The 25,886-nt window shown below is 46.1% G+C and overlaps 1 protein-coding gene and 1 long non-coding RNA gene across 3 annotated transcripts in view; both read right to left on the bottom strand.

Annotated features, from left to right (window-relative positions):
- The window catches only part of LOC144770383 (uncharacterized), a 720,823-nt gene that overhangs the window by 57,877 nt on the left and 637,060 nt on the right, over nucleotides 1–25,886 (bottom strand). For both annotated transcript variants that reach the window (XM_078654860.1, XM_078654861.1), the window contains exons 6-7: nucleotides 7,442–7,495; nucleotides 6,810–6,863 (exon numbers count right to left, since the gene is read on the bottom strand). In XM_078654860.1, the coding sequence (XP_078510986.1) occupies nucleotides 6,810–6,863; nucleotides 7,442–7,495 (108 nt within the window). The remainder of the gene's footprint in view (nucleotides 1–6,809; nucleotides 6,864–7,441; nucleotides 7,496–25,886) is intronic.
- Nucleotides 20,648–21,482, bottom strand: LOC144767484 (uncharacterized). Its single transcript, XR_013598227.1, has 3 exons — nucleotides 21,336–21,482; nucleotides 21,139–21,215; nucleotides 20,648–21,052 (listed from the first exon to the last, which is right to left on the bottom strand). It is a non-coding gene; the product is annotated as an uncharacterized LOC144767484 (long non-coding RNA).

The raw sequence follows: 25,886 nt of genomic DNA, 5'->3' as shown, positions 1-25,886 counted from the left end.
GCCCAACAATTTAGTAAAAGAAGAAACAAGGAGAGAGGAATTAGTCCCGCATTCCTCCTCCCTGTTTCTTAGGTCCTGAGTTCCCCGGGCAAAGGTAGGCCAAAATTGCAATAAAGTTTGTGGTTCCGGGCCTTCAAGTGAACATCCATCTCAATAGCGTTCTACCTGTACCTGCACCCAGCGGGTGTCGATCAACTCGGAGTGGGCGGCCATCCGGGAACCTGCATTGACCCCCATCACTTAACGTGGCTTCACACCGCCATGTAAATAATTCGCCTATTCACGCAGCATTTTGCGTGAAAGGGGCGTGCAATTGGTGTTGCAGTGGGTGTTCCGCCGCAACACCCATTCCTTTTTTGACATCTGCCCCATAATCTCAAGGTATTGGGCAGCGTCAAAAATACTACAAGGGAATACCTGGTCATAAGCAGGCGATTGAAGGAGCAATGCTTTATTCCTCCTCATATTATGCTCTTTCCATGTGCGCTGCATTCTGCAGCACACATAGATAGAACAAATTGCATATAAAAATTGTTTATGTGCAGGAAGGTACCCCTTCCTGCACATAAACAATTGCCCTTGCAGCGCAGGCACCCTAGCAAACTGTTGCTTGGGTGCGTGCGCAGGCACTAAGCAGCTTTTTTAGCACCCCCGCTAGGGGTAATTTAGGGGTGTGCCGCATCCCTGTGAATACGGCACATCCCTGGGTTTTGAAACTGTCAGAGCACGGCGTTACCAATTTTGGCGTATCACCGCGCTCCGCCAGGTTCTTGAAAATATGCCCGAGAGTTGCAAACAGTTGCACAAAATGAAAATACATTTTATTTCTAGAATGATTTTGAGATCGAGATTGAGGAAGAATAAATATCTTAAAATCTGCTCTCAATTTCTTTTTTTTTTTTTATAAATCTTTTTATTAACATGCATCGGCATAACATACAGTGCAGTGAGTTTGACATGTGAGAATACAGCAGAGACAGACTATGATCACAAATATAACAGAATGTTTCTTTGGGTGCTATGGAGTTGGAACATTGTCGCAGTTAATGGTACGAGGCGGGGTACATATATTCCCACGATATGAGTTCCAGGGGGACCAGATTTTGGGCCATTTACGGGGGCAGCCTCAAGCAATGTAAACTGTCTTTTCTCTGAACATGCACCAATCGAGGTCTTTCTTCCAGTCTATAATCTTTGGTGCATGCGCGGCTCCCCAGAGCAGTGGTATATCCACTTGGCCACCATGAGCCCAAGCGTAACCCATTGTGTTTCGCAGGTGTTGAGGTCAGAGGGCACCCAAATATTTAGGAGGCATCTGCAAGCATCCAGGCCGAGAGTGACTGTCATTACTTCACTAATTACTTCATGTATCTTTTGCCAGTAGTATTGGATATGATCGCAGCCCCAAAGGATATGTATAAAAGTGCCTAATTGAGTGCACCCCCTTCTACAGTTCGCCCCCCCCTCCGCCCCGTCCACTCCAATGTGTAGCATCCCTCGACAAGCTCACATCTCCGACCACCTGAAAGACCTCCATTGGCTCCCTGTCAACTTTCCGTCTCCTTACCCACGCACACAAAGCCCTCTACGACCTAGGACCCGAATGCCTCAACACGCGACTTTCCTTCTACACACACCCCCCCGCCAACTACGATCATCCAATCAAGCCCTCGCCACAATTCCACGCATCCACAGATCCACCATGGGGGGTAGATCCTTCTCATACTTAGCGGCCAAACCCTGGAATTCCCTCCCCACCCACCTCCGCCTTACACAGAACCACCTCTCCTTCAGAAAGCAATCTCTCTCCCACAAGCGGCTTGAAACCCTCTGGGTGAGTAGTGCGCTATACAAATTGTAGAACTTGAACTTGAACTTGGATATCAGTGGCATAAAGGGAAATACGATCTTCCCAGTTCGGGGACCAGCGCAGTCCGCGTATGACTGGGTCTCTTCGGAATCCACGCCGCAAGGGGTTCTAGTGCCAGTGCAAATATTGGGGGAGAAAGAGGGCACACCTGCAGGGTCCCTCGACTAAGCCTAAAGGTGTCTGACTTTATGTTGTTAACTACTACTTTAGCCATAGGCTCACAGTATAGGGGACGTCCCCACTGGACAAACCCGGGTCCAAATCCCATCTTTGTGAGCACAGCGAAGAGATATGCTCACTCAATGGTATTGAATGCCATGGTGACATCTAGGGAAACTATTATAGCCTGCTCCTGTATAGTGCCACCCTACTCAGGACACCATGAACCCTGCGCAGATTCAGCGCAGTGTTCCTGTGCTGCATAAAGCCAGACTGGTCAGGGTGCACCAAACCCCTATGATTTTATGCGCAATCGGTTTTGGGTTTCCCTTTTTTATGGATGGTGACAATAGTGGCCACCCTCTGATCAGTGGGTAACAGTCCTCGTTCTCTGCTCTCTACGTACATAGCCTTCAGGTACGGAGCCAGTTTGTCTGGCCAAAGTTTGTAAAGTTCAATAGGGATTCCATTGGGACCCTGCGCTTTACTGGAGTGCAGAGAATGAATCGTTAGCCCTATTTTGTCTGTAGTCAGTTTTCTGTCAAGATAGGTACGGTCCTCAACCGGAAGTGTGGGGAGAGAGATATCCCTTAGGAGCTCTGCAGAATCGTCCTCCGTGTATGGCGCTACGGAAGTATAAACAGATCGGAAGTGATCGGCGAATTGGCCGGCAACAGTCTGCGGATCAGTTATGGGAGTCATCTCTACATCTCTACGCTCGGGGACCAGCCTGCTAGCCCACTCTTTTTTATAAAGCCAGGCCAATAATTTTCCTGCTTTGTCGCCCAATTAATAAATCTTGCTCATTTTGTCCCTTCCCAAGGCTTTGGCTTTATCAGTCACCCGCGTCCTATACTCGTCTTGTTTGAGGCAGAGCTTGTGGAGTGTTTCGGGTATGATGTCCAAGCACAGTTCCTGCTCGAGGCCGTATATCTCCGCCTCTAATAAGATATTGCTTTATGTCTTTCCTTTTTCCACCCAGATATTAATGATAAGGCCCGATCCCGGAGTCGTTTTAAAGGCTTCCCATAGCTTTTGGGGAGGGTCGACCGTCCCCCTCATTTTCTCGGTAACAGTCAGCTATAGATTTGATCAGATCTTTGCGGATATTTGGATCCTGTAGGTACCATGGGTTTATGGGGGCAACTCTTCCCACACGCGTTCGATCCAGTAAAATGTGCACCCATAGCGGGGAATGGTCGGATATACCCCTGGCTAAATGCCTGATTTCATGGATGCTTGTAACCTGCGGTGCGGGGACTATAATGTAGTCAAGACGGGAGAGGCTATTATGTACCCCAGAATGGAACGTGTGTTGAATTTTATCTGGGTTGTAGGTCCTCCACCCGTCAACAAGCCCCATGGCCTCCAAAAAGTCAGACAACCAGTGTGAAGACTGACTCAGCACACAGGAGGGATGGCGATCTAGTGTGCCTGAAATTTTGAAGTTGAAGTCCCCTCCAAGTACCAGCAATCCGTCTGGTAGTGTCAATAAAATAGCGCTGAGATCTTTAAATGTGGTGGTCTGTAGACCTGGAGGTACATAACGTGACATAAATGTTATGGTCTGGCCCTCCCATGCACTGGTGACCCCAATGTATCTACCTCGATCGTCAGTCCAAGTGGAGTTAAATGATATTTTCATCATGATGCCCACTCGCTGTGAGTTAGTTGCGAAACCAGCGTGTACGAGCATCGTGTAGCCCCATCTATGCATTGCTTTACATGAGTTACCTACCAAGTGTGTTTCTTGGAGCATGATAATATCTGGCGCTAGTGGTTGGATGTGCTGCAGGACAGCACTACATTTAATCTTATCCCCAAGCCCATTAACATTCCAACTCAGTATTTTAACATGTCTGTCCCACTGTGCACACATTGATACCAAGATATGTTACAATTTCCTCTACGATGAGACCAAACTGTATTGTTGATGTGAAACCAGGAATAATAACCAAACAATGACAACCCCGCCCAACAACCCTCCTCCCTGCTTCCCTGCACTCTGGGTATGAAACTGCATATATTTTACTTAATGCAGAGTGCCTGTCGCCCAACAATTTAGTAAAAGAAGAAACAAGGAGAGAGGAATTAGTCCCGCATTCCTCCTCCCTGTTTCTTAGGTCCTGAGTTCCCCGGGCAAAGGTAGGCCAAAATTGCAATAAAGTTTGTGGTTCCAGGCCTTCAAGTGAACATCCATCTCAATAGCGTTCTACCTGTACCTGCACCCAGCGGGTGTCGATCAACTCGGAGTGGGCGGCCATCCGGGAACCTGCATTGACCCCCATCGCAAAGTTCAGGCGGTCAAACTTAGTGGCCACTGGAGTTTCCCCCTGAAGTCTCTCGCCATCCGTCGAGCCATTCAGCCGCCATGTCCGGGAACTCGAAGAATCTGGTCTTCCCCTCGGCTTCCACTCGGAGACAGCCCAGGAACAGCATAGCGTTTTTCAGGCCCTTGTCCTGAAGTCTCTTCATGACTTCCAGAAATGAACGCTGCTGCCTCTGGACAGCTTGTGTAAAGTTCCGGACAAAAGGTGATCTCCAAGTTATCGTACTTGATTGGTGGGGCGACCCTGGCGGCTTGTAGGATAGTGTCTCTATATCTGTAGTTCAGTAGCCTGGCCAGTATCGGGCGAGGGGGGGGCCCAGGCCACGGGCAGCCCCCTGGTACCCTAAGAGCTCTTTCAATCACAAATAGTTTAGATAGGCCCTTTGGTTGCAGATGCGCAGTTATTAAGTTGTCTACAAAGAGATCCGCCGCTGGTCCCTCCTATTTTTCCGGCACCCCAAGAATGCACACATTATTGCGCCTCATGCGACCTTCATAGTCGTCCAGCTTACTTTCGGTGAATTTTCGAAATGGGTTTAGTTTGTGAATGTCGGTTTGCAGTTGCGAGGTGTCTTCCACCATGCTCACCGTAGTCACCTCCAGTTGTTTGACCTTTTCTCTATTATTGGTGAGGTTGGCTCTAATGAGCATCATCTCAGAGGAGAGGGTGTCCATTTGTTGTTCCATGGAGGCTCGCACCCCGCTGATAGCTTCCATGACGTCCTTCAATGTCAGGTCTGGAGTGTCACTTTCAGGTCCCCCTGTTGCTTGTCTTTAGACTGCTTCTGGTCAGGTAGGTCTGCTTTTGGGCAGGTGTAGTGGTCCAGCCTACTTTGTTGGACCGTCTTGGTGCCCTTCCCACTAGACATGATGAGATCCGAGGAGTCGCAGATTCAGTGCGCCACAGCTGAGGGCTAAACTTCTGGGCAAAGGCAAGGCCTTATTGGAGCACTATAGGAGACAGGGGAGGCAGCAAAATGCACAATCAAGGCCTCGGCCCCACCGCAAGGTTCGGGGTGCAGCACACTGCTTTCCACATCAGTTGGGGGAGGGGCTCACAAAACAAGCGGTCTAGCCCTTCAGGGTGAACCAGGATGGCAAATTTCCAGCTGGGACAATGTGCATAGGGAGTGGTCCGTTCCCGCACCACCCGATTTTCGGCCCTCTCCGTGGGCCCCGCGCTGTGTAGGGATTCCACAGGTCCTCAATAGGCCCTTGTACCATCCTGTCTCTTTGCCATGATGGTACGTACCCCCCGTCCGCTCCGCCCCCTCCTCTGCGCTGACTCCATCGCTGTCCTGCGGAGCTCTTTAATCGCTGGGCATAATCAGGCAGTAGCTGCAGGTTCTTACTGTGTGGTAACAGTTGTGCCATGGTGTTGAGGGGGAAATCCGGTCCGCGAGTCAGTGCGGTGATTAAGACTCGCCACCAGCCACTCCCACTCTACGGAGTTCAGTCGCCACGTCAGGCCCCGGCTTCTGCGTCAGCGAAGGCCTCTGCTAGCCACGTCGCTAACTTCGGTTCGGGAGGTCGGCCGTCGACGCAACTTAGTTCGGTGTGCTCAGCGGCACCTCCGGTAGCAGATTCTGGCCTTTGGGTGAACGGATGAATGTCGCAGATAGGCGATTACAGGGAGGGTGTTACAGAAACCCCTCAGCTAGCGGCCATCTTACTTCGCCACGTAGCCACGCCCCCTGCTCTCAATTTCTTGAGAGTCCACTTTCTTCTGGTTTGGGAAACCAACAAATAACTCTAGCTCAATATTTAGCTAAACACAAATGCGCTTATTTAGATTTCTATGAAAATGGCACACACGTTGTATAAATAGCTGTTGTAAATATAGACTTTGAGTGATGTTGCATGGTATCATATCACAGAGTGTGCGAACGGTTACCACCTGCAAAAAGGAAAGTTGTAACAAAGTGGAAATAAATGTGAAATAAAATGCTGAAATTCTTTAACTTAAAGTTATTCCTCATTTAATCACAACAGGACAGCCTGGAGTAGTACCAGGAAGCAACATTAGTATCTCAAGCGTCTGTTTTTATTTAGTTTGAGAGTGACTGTGTCAAATACTAGAAACTGATGTCCAAAAGTAACCGACTTATTTCTGCAAATCTTCCTTCTATAGCTGAAGTTGACCAGAATACTGAAGACCATGAAAAAATTGTAAGCTGTGATTTATTTGTTAAAAAGAAAAAAAAGAATGGTGTTTATTTGTTGTTCTGGAAGCAGAATTTCTAGAAGAAGACCTTCTTGTAGCATTAAGAATGAGGCTGAAACCTCATGTTTTTCATTCAAGTTTACAACTGTTAATTTAGCTGTGCTATAATTGCAAGCTCACAGAAAATTGGCTTACTCTGTTGTTTCTACTATAGGTGCGCCCAACAGGGTGGGATTGTGAGTTTGGTACCACCTTCATGGATGAAAGCCAGGCTATTTGTAACTCACCTGTCTCTTTTGGGCTTCTGCTTGTCGCAGTAAATTCCGGCCCCAAAGAAGAACCTGCGACAGAAATGCAAACTGTTAATATGTTTGAACATTTATACACTCATCAAACATTTTTTTTAACATTAATAAAATAAAATAAGGAACCTGCTATTCAATTTAATATAAATTACGTCATGGATAGTAGTAATTTAAAGTCTAGGGTAATACCATGAGGCAACATTACTATTTCACTAGTGTGAGAGTGCCTGGTACAAATGCTAGATAGTGATGCCCAAAAGTAACCCACCTTTCTCTGCAAATCTTCCTTTTGTCGTTGAAGTTGCCCAGACTGCTGTAGACCCTGAAAGATAATTCAAAGCTGTAGTTTGCGTGTTAAAAAGAAAAAAGAATGGTGTTTATGTGTTGTTCTGGAAGTGAAACTTCAAGAAGCAGAACCTGTAGCATTAGAAATAAGGCTGAAACCCCATTTATCTATTCAAGTTTTTTTCAACTGCTAATTTAGCTGCTGCAATACTAGCAGGCTCACAGAACTTGGATTACTTTGTTTTTACTACAATAGGAGCACCTGTTAAGGTGTTATTGGGAGTTTGGGACTACCTTCATGGATGGAAGACAAGCTATTTCTAACTCACCATTCTCTACTAGGTTTCTGCCTGTCACAGTGAATTCCAGCCCCGGGGAGGAACCTGAAACAGAAATGCAACTGTTATTATGTTTGAAAATATAGATACTCCTGCAAACATTTTTTTTAAGTTAATAGACATTCGAAAATAAAATAAGAAAGAAAGGAACCTGCTATTCAGTGTAATATAAATTCCTTAACCGAGGTAAAAGCAAAGGCCTGTATAATAAAACTCCAAAACTGTTACCTCTCCTTTATGTTCCAACATCTCTGACGTCCCTGGTACTTTTTGAAGGTAGCATTATCTCTGCAAGTACTTTCAGGTGCCTCTGACTTTACACCAGAAGAATCTTAGCATTTCATCATAGTATGCTGTGTATCCAGTATATAATGGAAACAAAATCAATCATCCCATGTTGCGACAATGCATTTAAGCATGTAGATACACCAGTTCGTTAATTTGGAGGGGCTACTGGCGAGTTAGAGACATGCCCATCAGTGCAGGTAATTAAGGGAACTCACCACAACAGAGTGCCTTAGGGGTCCATTATGATGTCGGGCGGATTGCCTCCGCCAGGCTGGCGGTAGCCACCGCCGGCCTGGCGGAGGCAATCCGCCCGACATCCATTGCCAAATTCCCCCCCGCCATATTAGGATGGCGGGGGACCGCAGCGGTGAAAATCACCACCCGCCTGTTTTCCGCCCCGGTGGCCTTGCGGCCGGGGCGGAATATGTTTAATATGGTGGCGGTGTCTGTTAGACACCGCCAGCCATATTACAATGCGCATTCTGGCACGCCTTTCCGTGGCGGCAATGCCGCCACGGAAAGGCAGGCGGACTCCCCCTGCTGGGGCCGTTGCGGGCCCCCAGGGACTCCGTGGGGGTGGGGGGTGCACATGGGGGGTACCTATGGTACCCCCCTGCATTTCAATGCACAAAATAACAGGCACCTCGCGGTGCCTGTCATGTTGTGCATTGAAATGCACAACGTGCATTTTTAGCATTGCGGCGGGCGGTGCTTTCAGCACCGCCCGCCGCAATGTTAAAAATGCTGGAAGCGCCCGCCACTGTGGCGGGCGCATCTTAATATGTACAACGGGACCCCCGCCCTTATGGCGGGTGGTCCCATTCACCGGTAGGCATCCTAATGGACCCCTTAGTGTCTAGAAGCAACATTTGGGCTGTTGGGCCCATGAAGGAGCAGGAATTTGGGAAGTGAAGACTCCATTGACGTCTCTTTGACCAAGACCTTTTCATTCTCCCCTTAGAGTGGAATGCTGCTGTAAAGAAAGGAAGGATGGTGGACTAGAGCACATGTCTCGATAGTATGTACTATGGTCGTTGAAGTATTGTGGCCAAGAAGTTGGCAACCATGTATATTCTTGCCTGGTACCCTGAAGGAGCAGTCAAGTGATGGAGCATTTCTAGGGTAATGTGATGTAAATGAGTTGTTAGGTAACTGGAGAGAACCATGGCAGTCATACGAAAGGCAGTGACAGTGATTCAGAGCAGTCACATCAAAGTAGAACCATCCAATTATACATTTTTTGCTTCAATACAGCATAGTTCGCAAATCTTTTCTCCATGATTAGTTGTGACAAATTCCATGAAATTCAAGGCTTTTTCAGGAGAAGGTCACACCCAAAAAACTTTTGGGGAATTTGGCACATAGACGTTACCCTTTGCGGAGCCAGGATGCATCAGCAGAGAAATATAGTCAAAGTTTCCACAGACGGTGGGGGAAATCACTGCATCTTGATATTGAGTCTGATGAATGGGAGTCTTCTCCAAAACATGTGTATATTGAATCTTCATGATGTATGAGACTATTCGTGAAGATAATTTACTTATGTAGCTCAATGTTCTTTTAGTGTACCGTAAAAAAGTGAAAATGCATCAAATCACTGTGAGTAGACAGTAAAAAGCACAATTTTATTTCATTATCAACAATGAACATGTCATTCTAAAAGACATAATAATCAGGAGAAACACTTGACTAGAAGTTGCACATGTGCAAAAAAATTAGGAATAAGGCTGTTATTAGTGTAGGCTAAAAACAAGGGTTCCGATTCACAGACTGCATTTTGTAATATGGCGTACTACTCAGGTACTACAAAATGCAATTCACAAACCCATGGGCTGAGACCTCTGCCTCTCCAATCTTTTTTCTGTGAAGATCTGTCACTTGTGCAGAGATCTTCATGTATGTACAGATATATTTTAGGTCTCACCCAGGCAATGATAGCGGTGTCTCTTCGAAACATGCTGTATTCAGCTATTGACTTGAAGCTCTGCCCATTTTCTGCCCATCTTTTCAATTGGCTCCTGGTACTGTCCGTTCTAAATGGTTGCTTTTGATTCACAAATAGGCTTAGTAGTCCCTCCTTAGTACCGCCTTTTCTTCTTTTGCAACCTCCCATGAGGACGAGCCCTTTTACTTGTGTTGTTACACAGCATGTTTCATTTACAGTCTGTGTTTTTATTTTCTTTAATTAGTTTCTCCTACCTGCTGTTGCAGGCACACTTTTGGCTTCTCAGCCAATACATACAGCATTTGTTTCCTGTTCATCATCAGAGGCGTTTGGAGGGCGCCGGTCTGATTCGTGCACTTCCCTCCTGTCCTCCACCTTGCTTGTTTTTTAAAATAATTGTGAACATAATTTATCACCAATGCGCACGTTTCACAAGCGCTGCGCTGGCTTTGCTTTCATTGTTGTGTATTTTACTGGCTTCTCGTTCCACTTTCTCTGCTCTCCCTCTCCCTCCCAATCATTCAGCAGGTGCCAGGTGCCAGCCTGTCCTGCTTCACAGCAGGCAGCGGAGCCAGACAGACGAGAGGAGGGTTGGGCTGCAGCCTGCCACAGAGCAAGGGTCACTGCTGGGTGTGCCTGCTCCTCGCAGCCCTGGACTAGCTCTAGTCTCTGCAGAGAACTGCAGGAATGAGCTCTTTATATCAGCGTGGTGCCCGTTTCACAAGCGACATATTGGTTTTGCTTTCCTTGTCGTGTCTTTGCCCCTGCTCCTTCATCACACCCTGCTCTCCCTTCCCCTCCCTTCCAATCAGTCATGGGGCTACAGCTTGCTCACAGCGGAGCCTGGTGGACGGAGAGGGAGAACTGTGCTGCTAGTTTACAATGCCCTCGTCATATGGCTGAAGAGCTGGCGGCAGAGACCGGTGTCCTTGCCTCGCCTGCTGTTGGGATCAGCACTTAGAACTTCCTTTGTTTACTCAGGCATACTTTTCTAACTTTGCCGTAACATTTTCATTTTCACCATATTCCATATGCCCCTGGGAGACCTCTCTTTCATCGCTTGTTTTTAGAAGAGACAGTTCACATCACAAGTCTCTGCCTACAAAATGATTTTGACGGATCATTGCTTGGCTTAATGTAACCTGGCTCCCACAGCTATTACCAGGTGTGAAGCAACATAATGGTAAATATAGTGACTAGTTTTTTGCTTCTCACACGTTATGACGATGCACAGTCAAAATATCGATATTAAAATATTGACCTACCTTAATATTGAGTTTTTAATATCGTAGGGACAGAATATCGAAGTCAAGAATATCGTTGACCAGAATATCGACCTTAAGGTAAGTAATATAATTGTTTTTAATATCAAAGTAAGTAATATCAAAGTAAGTAATATCGTTAGCAAAAATATTGTTTATGAATTAAAATGTTTTTATTTATTGTTATTGATTATTAATGTATTGTTATAATTATTCATTGGCAAAAACATTGTTAATAATTGGGCAATTTATAATTATAATAATTATAATTGATGTATTATTATTTTTTATTAATTCCTATTGTTAATTAATTTATTGTTAAATAATTATTGATTGGTAATTCATTTGTATTAATTTATTAATTGATAATTAAATTAATTATGTGATTTTTTATGTGTAGTGGGTTGTGTGTTTATAGGGGAATAGGGTGGGAAGTAATTAAAATGAATGAATTAATATGTTTTTATTTATTGTTATTGATTAGTAATTTATTGTTAATTAATTATTAATTGGTCATTAATTATTATTCATGGGTTAATTTATAATTATATTATTTATAAATAATGTATTAATCATTTTTATTTATTGTTATTAATGAATAATGTATTGTTAATACATTTTTCATTGCTAAATATTTTTTATTAATTGATTGATTGATAATTCAAATACTTGTGTTTTTTTATGTGTAGCGTGTTATGTGTTAATGGGGAAATAGTGTGGGAAGTAATTTTAAGTTTATTTAAGTAAATATTTTAATGTTATTGGTATTTAATAATAAAATAATTAATGTTATTTATTTTACAAAAATTATTTAATTGATAAGTATGTTAATTTAACCCCTACGCTACGCTACGCTACGTTTTCCACACTGTTGCACTCACTGGAGTGGGAAAAGTAATTTTTACCCTTACGCTATCCAGCACTTTCCCTACTGTTGTACTCACTGGAGTGGGAATAGAAATTTTTACCCCTATGCTATCCAACATTTTGCCTACTGTTGCACTCACTGGCGTGGGAATAGTAATTTTTACCCCTACGCTATCCAACATTTTGCCTACTGTTGCACTCACTGGCATGGGAATAGTGATTTTCACCCCTACGCTATCCAACACTTTCCCTACTGTTGCACTCATTGGATTGGGAATAGTAATTTTTACCCCTACGCTATCCAACACTTTCTCTACTGTTGCACTCATTGGATTGGGAATAGTAATTTATACCCCTACGCTATCCAACACTTTCCCTACTGTTGCACTCGCTGGAGTGGGAAAAGTAATTTTAATCCCTATGCTATCCAACATTTTCACTACTGTTGCACTGTTTGGAGTTGGAATAGTAATTTTATTTCCTCCGCTATCTAATATTTTTTGTATTATTATAGCTAATGTAGTATATAATTAATTTGAAAAAGATTTAAAATGTTTTAATTTTTTTAATTTGTTACATCTATTTATTTAATTTGTATTTATATTATTGTTGTATGTGTATAGATTCATTTATAATTTATATTTTTTAAACAATGTATAAGTTATTAAAATTATTATTAAAACATATTAATGAGTAAGTAAATATAATATATATTATATATATATATATATATGCTTAATGTATTTTTAAATTATATATATATATTTGTTTTACATTTTAAAATATTTTTAACTGTTTATTTTAATTATATGTATTATTTACTTTATTTTACATTCCTTTTTTAATAAAAATAAAATATATATTTTTAACAACAATATTTTTGACATCGATATTTTTTTTCCGATATTTTTGTACTTACCATAATGCAGATAGGATGTCAATATTCTTGATTTCCATATTCTTGCTGCAATATTTCTGTAGGTCGATATTCTGAACTTCGATATTTTATCAGTGATAAACGTTATGACACGTGCCCGTTCATGACACCGGAAATCTTGTGTGCACTTCAACTACAACTTATGCTCCCGACTCACTGTTTACGAAAGATAAACAAATATTGATATCTCTGTCTCTTACCACCTATGCCATCATAGGAGTATTTTTTTTATTTACTTAGGGCATTTTGTTATAGCATTTGGTTGATTTTTATGATTTGTTCTCTCCAGTGAGAAAATGTCACAAAAGGGCAGCAAGGCACTTTGCAGTGTGGTGTTGACAAAGTTAAAGAAAACAATGAGCGCAAACATTTTTAATCATATGCCACAGCACTTAAAAAACCCAATTACAGAATAATTATTCTTTGCACAAAGCAGTACTGTGCAAAAAGTAGCTGCGGGTTAAGCGAAGTACCAAATATAGTGCAGCGTCAAAATTACGGTGGCCCGAACAAACATACATAGTGGCGCAATACCAAACTCCAAGGAGCCAAACTGCATTTTGTGTAGAAAATCAAACAATATATTGCATCTCTTTACTACTTGGGTTTCACCCTCAGGAACAAATGGCTCACATATGACCTGCCAGGGTACATGGCATAATATGTATGATTTTTGCCCAAAAATTGCATGTTTCACACTTTGTAAAATTAGGTCCAGTGACAGCCCCTAATTTCGCCCATTAGTTGGAGATATTTTCATTCAGCACTAATTTTCCATGTAATGTGCGCAGATGCCACTTTGACTGACTTTTTAAATATATAGGGCCTTATTTATGAGGCCTTGCAACAGTATTGCGCTGCAGTTGTGTCACTTTTTGTGACGCATCCCCCTGTGCGCGGCTATTTACAAAATGACGCATCTAAGCAGATACGTCACTTTGTAAACCCCTGTGCTACATTATACCGTCGTCAGGTATAAGGGGGGGGGGCGTTTCGAAGCAAGTAAGTCTGGTAGAAGTGACGCAGTGAAAGCTATGAGATTTCACTGCGCCACTTCTAGGACGCAAATACGTCAAAACCTTACGCTTGCCTCATGGCAGGTGTAATCAAATCAAATCAAACACATTTATAGAGCGCGCTACTCACCCGCAAGCGTCTCAAGGCGCTGGGAGAGGGGGGGTGCTGCTACTGCTCGAAGAGCCAGGTCTTGAGTTGCTTCCTGAAGGAGAGATGGTCCTGGGTCAGTCGTAGGTGGGTGGGGAGGGAGTTTCACGTATTGGCCGCCAGGTAGGAGAAAGATCTTCCTCCGGTGGTGGTTCTGCGAATCCGTGGGACGGTGGCGAGGGCGAGGCTGGTGGATCGGAGCTGTCGGGTGGGTGTGTAGAACGTGAGGCGGTTGTTGAGGTATTTGGGACCCATGTCGTGGAGAGCCTTGTGAGCGTGGTTGAGGAGCCTTAACGTGATCCTTTTGCTGACGGGGAGCCAGTGCAGGTCTCTCAGGTGGGCAGAGATGTGGCTGTTTCGGGGGATGTCCAGGATGAGTCGTGCAGAAGCGTTCTGTATGCGCTGGAGTCTTTTCTATAGTTTGGCTGTGGTTTCAGCATAGAGGGCATTCCCGTAGTGCAGTCGGCTGGTGATGAGGGCCTGGGTGACCGTCTTTCTGGTTTCGGTGGGGATCCACCGGAAGATCTTTCGGAGCATGCGCAGGGTGTTGAAACATGAAGACGAGATGGCGTTGACTTGCTTGGTCATCGTGAGGGAGGAGTCCAGGATGAAACCCAGGTTGCGTGCGTGGTCCGTGGGCTTGGGGGCAGTGCCCAGTGCAGGGGGCTACCAGGAGTTGTCCCAGGTGGAGGGGAATGGTCCGAGGATGAGAACTTCCGTCTTGTCTGAGTTCAGTTTCTGACGGCTGAGCTTCATCCATTCCGTGACTTTTTTCATTCCTTCCTGGAGGTTGGCTCTGGCGATGGCGGGGTTGTTGGTGAGGGAGAGGATCAGCTGGGTGTCGTCAGCATAGGAGATGATGTTTAGGTTGTGTTGGCATGCGATGGCTGCGAGGGGGCTCATGTAGACGTTGAAGAGTGTGGGGCTGAGTGAGGAGTCTTGAGGTACGCTGCAGATGATCGTGGTGGCCGCTGAGCGGAAGGGAGGGAGGTGGACTCTCTGAATTCTGTTGGAGAGGAAGGAGGTGATCCATTCCAATGCCTTTCCTTGGATCCCGGCGTGGTGGAGGCGGTTTGTTAGGGTGCGGTGGCAGACTGTGTCGAATGCGGCCGATAGGTCGAGGAGGATGAGGGCAGCAGTTTCCCCGTTGTCGAGCAGGGACCTGATGTCGTCGGTGGCTGCGATGAGGGCAGTCTCGGTGCTGTGGTTTACTCGGAATCCGGACTGCGATGGGTCCAGGGAGCCGTTTGTCTCTAGGAAGGCGGTTAGCTGTTTGTTGATGGTCTTCTCGATTACTTTAGCGGGGAAAGGGAGGAGCGAGATGGGGCGGAAGTTCTTGAGGCCCTTGGGGTCCGCAGTGGGTTTCTTCAGGAGAGCGCTGATCTCCGCATGCTTCCAGATCTCCGGAAAGGTGGCAGATGCGAAGGAGTTGTTAATGATGTTCCGGAGTTGGGGTGCGATGATGGAGTCAGCTTTGTTAAAGATGTGATGAGGACAGAGGTCAGCTGGAGAGCCGGAGTGGATGGTGTTCATCACGCTGGATGGTGTCTTCAGTGCTGACGGGGGTCCAGGCGCAGAGGGTGGTGGTGGGGGGCGTTGGTTCAGTGGTTGGGTGCGTGGTCTGAGCGCCGAAGCTGTTGTGTATGTCGGCGATCTTGTGGTGGAAGAACGAGGCGAGTGCGTCACAGAGGTCTTGCGAGGGCGTGATGTCGTTGTTGCTGGCGCTGGGGTTGGAGAGCTCTTTACCGATGCTGAAGAGTTCCTTGCTGTTATGGGTGTTGTTGTCTAGTCGTTCTCTGAATGCTGCCCTTTTGGTGGTGCGGATCAGCTGGTGGTGTTTGCGGATGGCGCTCTTGAGGGCTGTCATGTTTTCTGTTGACTGGTCGTGGCGCCAGGCTTTCTCGAGGGTACGGCAGGATTTCTTGGAGTCTTTGAGGTCGTTGGTGAACCACGAGGCTTTCTTGTCTCCGGGTCTGCTGGGAGGATTCTTCAGTGGTGCAAGGGTATCGGCGCAGTTGGTGAGCCACTGTGTGAGGTTGCTGGCTGCTTCGTTAGAGTCCTTAGTGTTGGAGGGAGGGTTTTGGCTCAGGGAACTGGTGAGTTGGTCGGTGGTGATCTTGCTCCAGCATCTACGGGGAGCCTGTTGCGGGTGGTGGTGGGTCGTGGTTTTCCTGAAGTTGAAGTGGACGCAGCTGTGATCGGTCCAGTGTAGTTCGGTGGAGTGGCTGAAGGAGATGTAGTTGCTGGAGGAGAAGACGGGGTCAAGCGTGTGGCCGGCGTAGTGGGTGGGGGTGTTCACCAGTTGCTTGAGTCCGAGGTTGGCGAGGTTGTCCAGCAGGGTGGTGGTGTTGTTGTCATTGTTGTTCTCCAGGTGGAAGTTGAGGTCCCCTAGGAGGATGTAGTCTGAGGAGGTAAGGGCAAGCGGGCTGATGAAGTCTGTGATGGCTTCGCTGAATTGTGTGTGTGATCCCGGGGGTCTGTAGATGGGAGTTCCTCTGAGGCTGGTCTTGGGGTCGGTGTGTATCTGGAAGTGAAGGTGCTCGGTGGCGGTGAGGGTGTCGTCGGAGTTGGTCGTGATGCGGATGGTGTTTCTGTGGACGATGGCGATGCCTCCTCCGGTTTGGTTGACGCGGTCCCTGCGGGTGATCTTGTAGCGCTCCGGGATGGCTATGGCGATGTCGGGGGCTGAGGAGGCGTTCATCCAGGTTTCTGTGAGGAAGGCAATGTCTGGCGCAGTTGTGTCGAGGAGGTTCCAGAGTTCGACGGCGTGCCTGTGGATGGAGCGGGTGTTGAGCAGGATAGAATTGAGGTGGTTGTTGCTGGTGCCTGGTCTGGCGGGTGCGGTGCAGGTCCAGTGGCAGGTGAATTTGCAGGCTTGGCAGGTGAAGGGTCCGTGGGTGCGTTTTAGGGGTGGCTCGGTGGCAGGCGGGGGTCCGGCCGGTGTTGAGTGTGTGGAGGGTGGCAGCGTCGTAGCTCAGAAGAGTGGGCTGGTATCGCCGAGGGCCAGGGGTCCTGGCGCTGGGCGCGTACCAGGCGCGGACGGGCGCAGAAGGGCTTGCCTTTGGCACGCCTTCGGCGCGTCAATGGAGCGTCCACTGCACGTCCTCCATATGAGGGGGAGAGGGAGGGAGGAGCAGCTGCGAGGCGGGAGCGGGGCGGCCAATGAGTAGCGAGGGGGCGGGGCCGCGTGGGATGCGAGCGGAGGGAAAAAGTGGCACAGAAGGCAAGAGGGGGCAGGGGGGAGAGACAGGGACAGCAGGCACAAAATAAACAAGGGCACAGTAGAACAGTAGAACAGGAGGCAAAAAAAACGGAGAACAGTCAACAGGGAAGCAGTCAACACGCAGTCAAACACGCAACAGACCAGTCTGGAGGGAGGCAGCAGACAACACGGAGCAGCAGCAGCGGCACACGGGGGGTCTGCGCAGTGGCAGAGGGAGCGACCTGCCTGGTCACAGGGTCAAGGGGTGTAAGGGCGACGCAGTGCTAAATCCATAGCCCTCCACCTGCATTGCTGGAGTTGCGTCATTCTACCGTTACAACTCCAGCAATGCGTCATTTTTGCGCCGACAGATACGTCAGTAAAACTGACATATCTGTCATTCCTTGCGACATGATGCGTCATACAGTAAATGTGACGCATCCATCATGTTGCAAGGAGGGTGCAATGAAAAGTGACGCATCCCAACGATGCGTCACTTTTCATAAATGAGGCCCATAGGTGCTTATTTACAAACCCCTTGTGCTGCTGGGGTGAGTCACTTGTAATAAGGGAATAAATGTTGTACCGTCAGCGCAAGGGGCTTGTAAATATGCTGCAAGTGCAACATGCCCAATTTGAATAAATTACAGGATGTTTTGCAGTACTCGGTTCAATGCATTTTATCAATCCACTGGGGTCATCGCTCAGCAGAAAAATTCCGTTTGCATCTGAAAGTTGATTGAAAAGGTTGTGCCTGACTTCTCTCTAAAAGTAGGCGTGCTTTCATATTTTAAAATGCTTCCGTGGCACCGCTAGCTGAAGTTGGAGTTGTCACAAGCAGAGCTGTGCCCACCAACGTCTAATGGTTTCTGTGCCCATTCTTTTAGAACAAACCAGTTTTTCAGAAAATGACAATGACACTGACAGAAGATGACGACATGTGTTTTAACTTTCACTTCTCAGTGAAGGCCACTAATGCCGCCATGGAAAAACGGTACAAAAAGGGGTGGTGATGGACGGAGCATCTGAATCAATCAAACACTCACACCCAGTCAAAAGATCTGGGTTTAATCCATCACCGTTCTTTAGCCCACTCTGCCACCCCAGTTCAGACATGCCTATATGCAAATGAGTCTGACCCTGAGCCTCATGGGAACAGTCCAGCCCGAACTGCCAAGTCATGTCTTCCCTGGACCGGAAACAAGCTTCCGAGGACCGGTTTCTGGCATTCCAGCCGTCTTCAGCCCGGCTTGCTTGAATCCAGTGGCAAAGTGAGCAAGGGACTCACGTCTGAGCATACCCTGCTACACTTACGGCGGCCAGAAGCGGTACAAAAGGGGGTGGTGATGGACGGAATATCTGAATCAATCAAACACTCACACCCAGTCAAAAGATCTGGGTTTAATCCATCACCGTTCTTTAGCCCACTCTGCCACCCCAGTTCAGACATGGCTATATGCAAATCAGTCTGACCCTGTGCCTCATGGGAACAGTCCAGCCCGAACTGCCAAGCCATGTCTTCCCTGGACCGGAAACAAGCTTCCAAGGACCGGTTTCTGGCATTCCAGCCGTCTTCAGCCCGGCTTGCTTGAATCCAGTGGCAAAGGCGGGGACACGCCGTGATGGCGTCACCAGGCGCTTTATAAACTCCTTTGTTGTTGTTTAAAGTGAGCAAGGGACTTACGTCTGAGCATACCCTGCCACACTTATGGCGGCCAAAAGCGGTACAAAAGGGGGTGGTGATGGACGGAGCATATGAATCAATCAAACACTCACACCCAGTCAAAAGATCTGGGTTTAATCCATCACCGTTCTTTAGCCCACTCTGCCACCCCAGTTCAGACATGGCTATATGCAAATCAGTCTGACCCTGTGCCTCATGGGAACAGTCCAGCCCGAACTGCCAAGCCATGTCTTCCCTGGACCAGAAACAAGCTTCGGAGGACAGGTTTCTGGCATTCCAGCCGTCTTCAGCCCGGCTTGCTTGAATCCAGTGGCAAAGTGAGCAAGGGACTCACGTCTGAGCATACCCTGCCACACTTATGGCGGCCAAAAGCGGTACAAAAGGGGGTGGTGATGGACGGAGCATCTGAATCAATCAAACATTCACACCCAGTCAAAAGATCTGGGTTTAATCCATCACCGTTCTTTAGCCCACTCTGCCACCCCAATTCAGACATGGCTATATGCAAATAAGTCTGACCCTGTGCCTCATGGGAACGGTCCAGCCCGAACTGCCAAGCCATGTCATCCCTGGACCGGAAACAAGCTTCCGAGGACCGGTTTCCGGCATTCCAGCCGTCTTCAGCCCGGCTTGCTTGAATCCAGTGGCAAAGTGAGCAAGGGACTCACGCCTGAGCATACCCTGCCACACTTACGGCGGCCAAAAGCGGTACAAAAGGGGGTGATGATGGACGGAGCATCTGAATCAATCAAACACTCACACCCAGTCAAAAGATCTGGGTTTAATCCATCACCGTTCTTTAGCCCACTCTGCCACCCCAGTTCAGAAATGGCTATATGCAAATCAGTCTGACCCTGTGCCTCATGGGAACAGTCCAGCCCAAACTGCCAAGCCATGTCTTCCCTGGACCGGAAATAAGCTTCCGAGGACCGGTTTCTGTCATTCCAGCCGTCTTCAGCCTGGCTTGCTTGAATCCAGTGGCAAAGTGAGCAAGGGACTCACGTCTGAGCATACCCTGCCACACTTATGGCGGCCAAAAGCGGTACAAAAGGGGGTGGTGATGGACGGAGCATCTGAATCAATCAAAGACTCACACCCAGTCAAAAGATCTGGGTTTAATCCATCACCGTTGTTTAGCCCAGTCTGCCACCCCAGTTCAGACATGGCTATATGCAAATCAGTCTGACCCTGTGCCTCATGGGAACAGTCCAGCCCGAACTGCCAAGCCATGTCTTCCCTGGACCGGAAACAAGCTTCCGAGGACCGGTTTCTGGCATTCCAGCCGTCTTCAGCCCGGCTTGCTTGAATCCAGTGGCAAAGTGAGCAAGGGACTCACGTCTGAGCATACCCTGCCACACTTATGGCGGCCAAAAGCGGTACAAAAGGGGGTGGTGATGGACGGAGCATCTGAATCAATCAAACACTCACACCCAGTCAAAAGATCTGGGTTTAATCCATCACCGTTCTTTAGCCCACTAAGCCAACCCAGTTCAGACATGGCTATATGCAAATCAGTCTGACCCTGTGCCTCATGGGAACAGTCCAGCCCGTACTGCCAAGCCATGTTTTCCCTGGACCGGAAACAAGCTTCCGAGGACCGGTTTCTGGCATTCCAGCCGTCTTCAGCCCGGCTTGCTTGAATCCAGTGGCAAAGTGAGCAAGGGACTCACGTCCATCATCCAATATTGGCTTTGCTGCAGTTTAACTAAATTCATACTGGTACCAAAAATTATAAGCCTTTTGTCATTGTTTTCGTTGTCGTAAACTATAACTGGTTGTTTATTTAAAGTTATTATTTGGTTAGCAGTTAAATTTATATCCTGATATGTTCTGGGAGATGGTGTTGTAGAAGTAGTAGCTTTTTTAGTTCGTGCTATAGTTCTTTTTAAGGAGAGGATATTTGGCATTTGAGTTGTGGCAGTTTTTGGGATTTTAGGAATGGCTTCTTTTAAAATGACATTTGTTTGCTTTTGGGAACCTGTACTAGCTTCTTTTATATTTTCCAAAGCTGTTCTAACTTCTATTTCAGTAACATTAGGTGGATGATTGTGTTCCCTAGTATACAGTACTGTAGCTTCTTTAGTTGTTGCTCTGCCATAGCACTTGTTAGAATAATATTTACAACATTTCCAATTAACTTGCATGCCATATTGCTTTTCTTGTGTATAAGTGTAACCCATGTAGCATAGTAATAGTTTTCCTTTCTGGCTGGTCACAAATTCGGCTCCTTCGGTCATTTTGTACTTTGTATATCTATAAAATGTATATATAATAGTTAATGTCAAATTAAATGTGATAAATAATCTATGTTAGTGATAAGTAGGAATGTTTATACTTACGTGTTTTTGAATTTACAGCAAAATTAGGAGCTGCTTGCTTCTTTAGTTGGGGATAATTGTTTGTGATGTTGTTGTAGCTGTTATGAAAAACATGAAAGTAGTATATTATTAATTAATGTTTCGGTACATTTGCAATGTTAGAGCTCATTTCTACTACAAAAGTGTATCTTCATGATTCACATTGTGAAGATACTTACATATTTTTTTAGGTTGGTCTTTGCCAGTATAGTTGTTTCTTCAGCTTCTGGAGAGTAGTTTGTAGTGTTATCTTAAATAAAAAAGGAACATATGTATTAGAATAATCACCATGTTGGTATGTTTTTTAATAGATTATCTGGTAATTATGTTCTTTAATATACTTACTTTGTGATTATTATCTGTATTATTCAGAATGTGGAGTTCTGTATTATGTCTGTATATCTATTCGTTGTGTTTGCTCTGTAAATAAACAATATATAATAGAACATAATTAGAACAGTTCTAAATGTTTGTATTGTTTTTCCACATTTATTTCAGTTGCATAATACTTACGTAGTAAAATGTATTGGAGAAATAGTACTGATGTCCTTAGTTCATTAGTAGTGCAGTTTTCAGTAGTAGAATCTACAGAAAAAAAGAAATATGTGGGGCAAAAGTCATTATTTCTATGTGTTTAGATTTATGTGCACATAATGAATCAATGTGAAATTACTTACATAGTTATTAGAATCTGTATTCCTAGGGTTTGTTCACAGTTATTTTGAGTAGAATATTCAGTACTCGTTGTATCTAAAAAAAATAGTTTCATATAATTATTTAGCATGTTAAGTAGTATGAATAGCAAAGGGGCACTGGGTATTTAGCAGGTAAGTAAGTAGTATTAGCAAATAATGCACTTTCTATTTTATTTACTTACTTAGAAGATGTGATAGTAGGTTGATAGTCTGGTTCTTCTAGTTGTTGTGCAGCAATTCGGATAGAGATGAATCTCCTTCAGTGAATTTTGGCAAGTAGTTTGTGCTTAGATTTTAATTGTTTATATAGGGGAGTGTCAGTAGTAATTACTTTGCTATTGGTTCATTTAAAAAATTAGGTTTGTGATTGGTTAGTTAGTATATTTGAATTTCAGTAGTGATTACTTTGTAATAGAAGTGAAAAACAAAAACAAATTATAAAATTATACAAAGTAGTATAGAATATTTTTATATGTGTAGGTGATATAATTATACCAATAGGATATTTTGGACAAATTAATAGTGTGTCTATAGTATTAATTTAAGTATTGTGTGTTTATTTAGATGTGAAAACATATAAAACGTTAATTAATTATGCAAACAGATGCATATAAAAAGTCGATATAGCTGATAATCCGATATTGAAGTGCACGATATTTTTGATGTCGATATTATAGTTATTGTCATTATTTTTTGTAGATAGCGATATTTTTGTTTTCCGATGTTAATGTAGTCGATATAAAAGTAAACGATGTTTTTGTATATCGATATTAAAAAATCGATATTTGTGTATATATCTAGTTAAGTATAGGAACCCGATATTTTTGATTTCGATATTTTTGCTCCGATATTTTTGTACGTCGATATTGTGAATCTCGATATTTTGTCAGACATTCGTTCCCATGAGGCACAGGGTCAGACTGATTTGCATATAGCCATGTCTGAACTGGGGTGGCAGAGTGGGCTAAAGAACGTTGATGGATTAAACCCAGATCTTTTGACTGGGTGTGAGTGTTTGATTGATTCAGATGCTCCGTCCATTACCACCCCCTTTTGTACCGCTTTTGGCCGCCATAAGTGTTTCAGGGTATGCTCAGACGTGAGTCCCTTGCTCACTTTGCCACTGGATTCAAGCAAGCCGGGCTAAAGACGGCTGTTATGCCAGAAACCGGTCCTCGGAAGCTTGTTTCCGGTCCAGGGAAGACATGGCTTGGCAGTTCGGGCTGGACTGTTCCCATGAGGCACAGGGTCAGACTGATTTGCATACAGCCATGTCTGAACTGGGGTGGCAGAGTGGGCTAAAGAACGGTGATGGATTAAACCCAGATCTTTTGACTGGGTGTGAGTGTTTGATTGATTCAGATGCTCCGTCCATTACCACCCCCTTTTGTACCGCTTTTGCCGCCATAAGTGTGGCAGGGTATGCTCAGATGTGAGTCCCTTGCTCACTTTGCCACTGGATTCAAACAAGCCGGGCTGAAGACGGCTGGAATGCCAGAAACCAGTCCTCGGAAGCTTGTTTCCAGTCCAGGGAAGACATGGCTTGGCAGTTCGGGTTGGACTGTTCCCATGAGGCACAGGGTCAGACTAATTTGCATATAGCCATGTCTGAACTGGGGTGGCAGAGTGGGCTAAAGAACGGTGATGAATTAAACCCAGATCTTTTGACTGCGTGTGAGTGTTTGATTGATTCAGATGCTCCGTCCATTACCACCCCCTTTTGTACCGCTTTTGGCCGCCATAAGTGTGGCAGGTTATGCTCAGACATGAGTCCCTTGCTCACTTTGCCACTGGATTCAAGCAAGCAGGGCAGAAGAAAGCTGGAATGCCAGAAACCGGTCCTCTGAAGCTTGTTTCCGGTCCAGGGAAGACATGGCTTGGCAGTTCGGGCTGGACTGTTCCCATGAGGCACAGGGTCAGACTGATTTGCATATAGCCATGTCTGAACTGGGGTGGCAGAGTGGGCTAAAGAACGTTGATGGATTAAACCCAGATCTTTTGACTGGGTGTGAGTGTTTGATAGATTCAGATGTTCCGTCCATTACCACCCCCTTTTGTACCGCTTTTGGCCGCCATAAGTGTGGCAGGGTATGCTCAGACGTGAGTCCCTTGCTCACTTTGCCACTGGATTCAAGCAAGCCGGGCTGAAGACAGCTGGAATGCCAGAAACCGGTCCTCTGAAGCTTGTTTCCGGTCCAGGGAAGACATGGCTTGGCAGTTCGGGCTGGACTGTTCCCATGAGGAACAGGGTCAGACTGATTTGCATACAGCCATGTCTGAACTGGGGTGGCAGAGTGGGCTAAAGAACGGTGATGGATTAAACCCAGATCTTTTGACTGGGTGTGAGTGTTTGATTGATTCAGATGCTCCGTCCATTACCACCCCCTTTTGTACCGCTTTTGGCCGCCATAAGTGTGGCAGGGTATGCTCAGATGTGAGTCCCTTGCTCACTTTGCCACTGGATTCAAGCAAGCCGGGCTGCAGACGGCTGGAATGCCAGAAACCAGTCCTCGGGTAGCTTGTTTCCGGTCCAGGGAAGACATGGCTTGGCAGTTCGGGTTGGACTGTTCCCATGAGGCACAGGGTCAGACTAATTTGCATATAGCCATGTCTGAACTGGGGTGGCAGAGTGGGCTAAAGAACGGTGATGAATTAAACCCAGATCTTTTGACTAGGTGTGAGTGTTTGATTGATTCAGATGCTCCGTCCATTACCATCCCCTTTTGTACCGCTTTTGGCCACCATAAGTGTGGCAGGGTATGCTCAGACATGAGTCCCTTGCTCACTTTGCCACTGGATTCAAGCAAGCCGGCCTGAAGACAGCTTGAATGCCAGAAACCGGTCCTCGGAAGCTTGTTTCCGGTCCAGGGAAGACATGGCTTGGCAGTTCGGGCTGGACTGTTCCCATGAGGCACAGGGTCAGACTGATTTGCATATAGCCATGTCTGAACTGGGGTGGCAGAGTGGGCTAAAGAACGGTGATGGATTAAACCCAGATCTTTTGACTGGGTGTGAGTGTTTGATTGATTCAGATGCTCCGTCCATTACCACCCCCTTTTGTACCGCTTTTGACGTGAGTCCCTTGCTCACTTTGCCACTGGATTCAAGCAAGCCAGCTGAAGACGGCTGAAATGCCAGAAACTGGTCCTCGGAAGCTTGTTTCCGGTCCAGGGAAGACATGGCTTGGCAGTTCGGGATGGACTGTTCCCATGAGGCACAGGGTCAGACTGATTTGCATATAGCCATGTCTGAACTGGGGTGGCAGAGTGGGCTAAAGAACGGTGATGGATTAAACCCAGATCTTTTGACTGGGTGTGAGTGTTTGATTGATTCAGATGCTCCGTCCATTACCACCCCCTTTTGTACCGCTTTTGACGTGAGCGGCACTGATGAGATGAAACACACATCTTGGTTTTTTTCTTCTTTTTTGCAGGGTAAATCGCTTTTGTCGTTTTTCCATGGCAGTACAAAAGGGGGTGGTAATGGACGGAGCATCTGAATCAATCAAACACTCACACCCAGTCAAAAGATCTGGGTTTAATCCATCACCGTTCTTTAGCCCACTCTGCCACTCCAGTTCAGACATGGCTATATGCAAATCAGTCTGACCCTGTGCCTCATGGGAACAGTCCAGCCCGAACTGCCAAGCCATTTCTTACCTGGACCGGAAACAAGCTTCCAAGGACCGGTTTCTGGCATTCCAGCCGTCTTCAACCCGGCTTGCTTGAATCCAGTGGCAAAGTGAGCAAGGGACTCACGTCTGAGCATACCCTGCCACACTTATGGCGGCCAAAAGCGGTACAAAAGGGGGTGGTGATGGACGGAGCATCTGAATCAATCAAACACTCACACCCAGTCAAAAGATCTGGGTTTAATCCATCACCGTTCTTTAGCCCACTCTGCCACCCCAGTTCAGACATGGCTATTTGCAAGTCAGTCTGACCCTGTGCCTCATGGGAACAGTCCAGCCCGAACTGCCAAGTCATGTCTTCCCTGGACCGGAAACAAGCTTCCGAGGACCGGTTTCTGGCATGC

The sequence above is a fragment of the Lissotriton helveticus genome, chromosome 7 (genome assembly GCF_964261635.1).
Source record: "Lissotriton helveticus chromosome 7, aLisHel1.1, whole genome shotgun sequence".
Lineage (NCBI taxonomy): Eukaryota > Metazoa > Chordata > Amphibia > Caudata > Salamandridae > Lissotriton > Lissotriton helveticus.
Note: the sequence above shows the minus strand (reverse complement) of the source record. Positions and strands in the feature narration are given on the sequence as shown.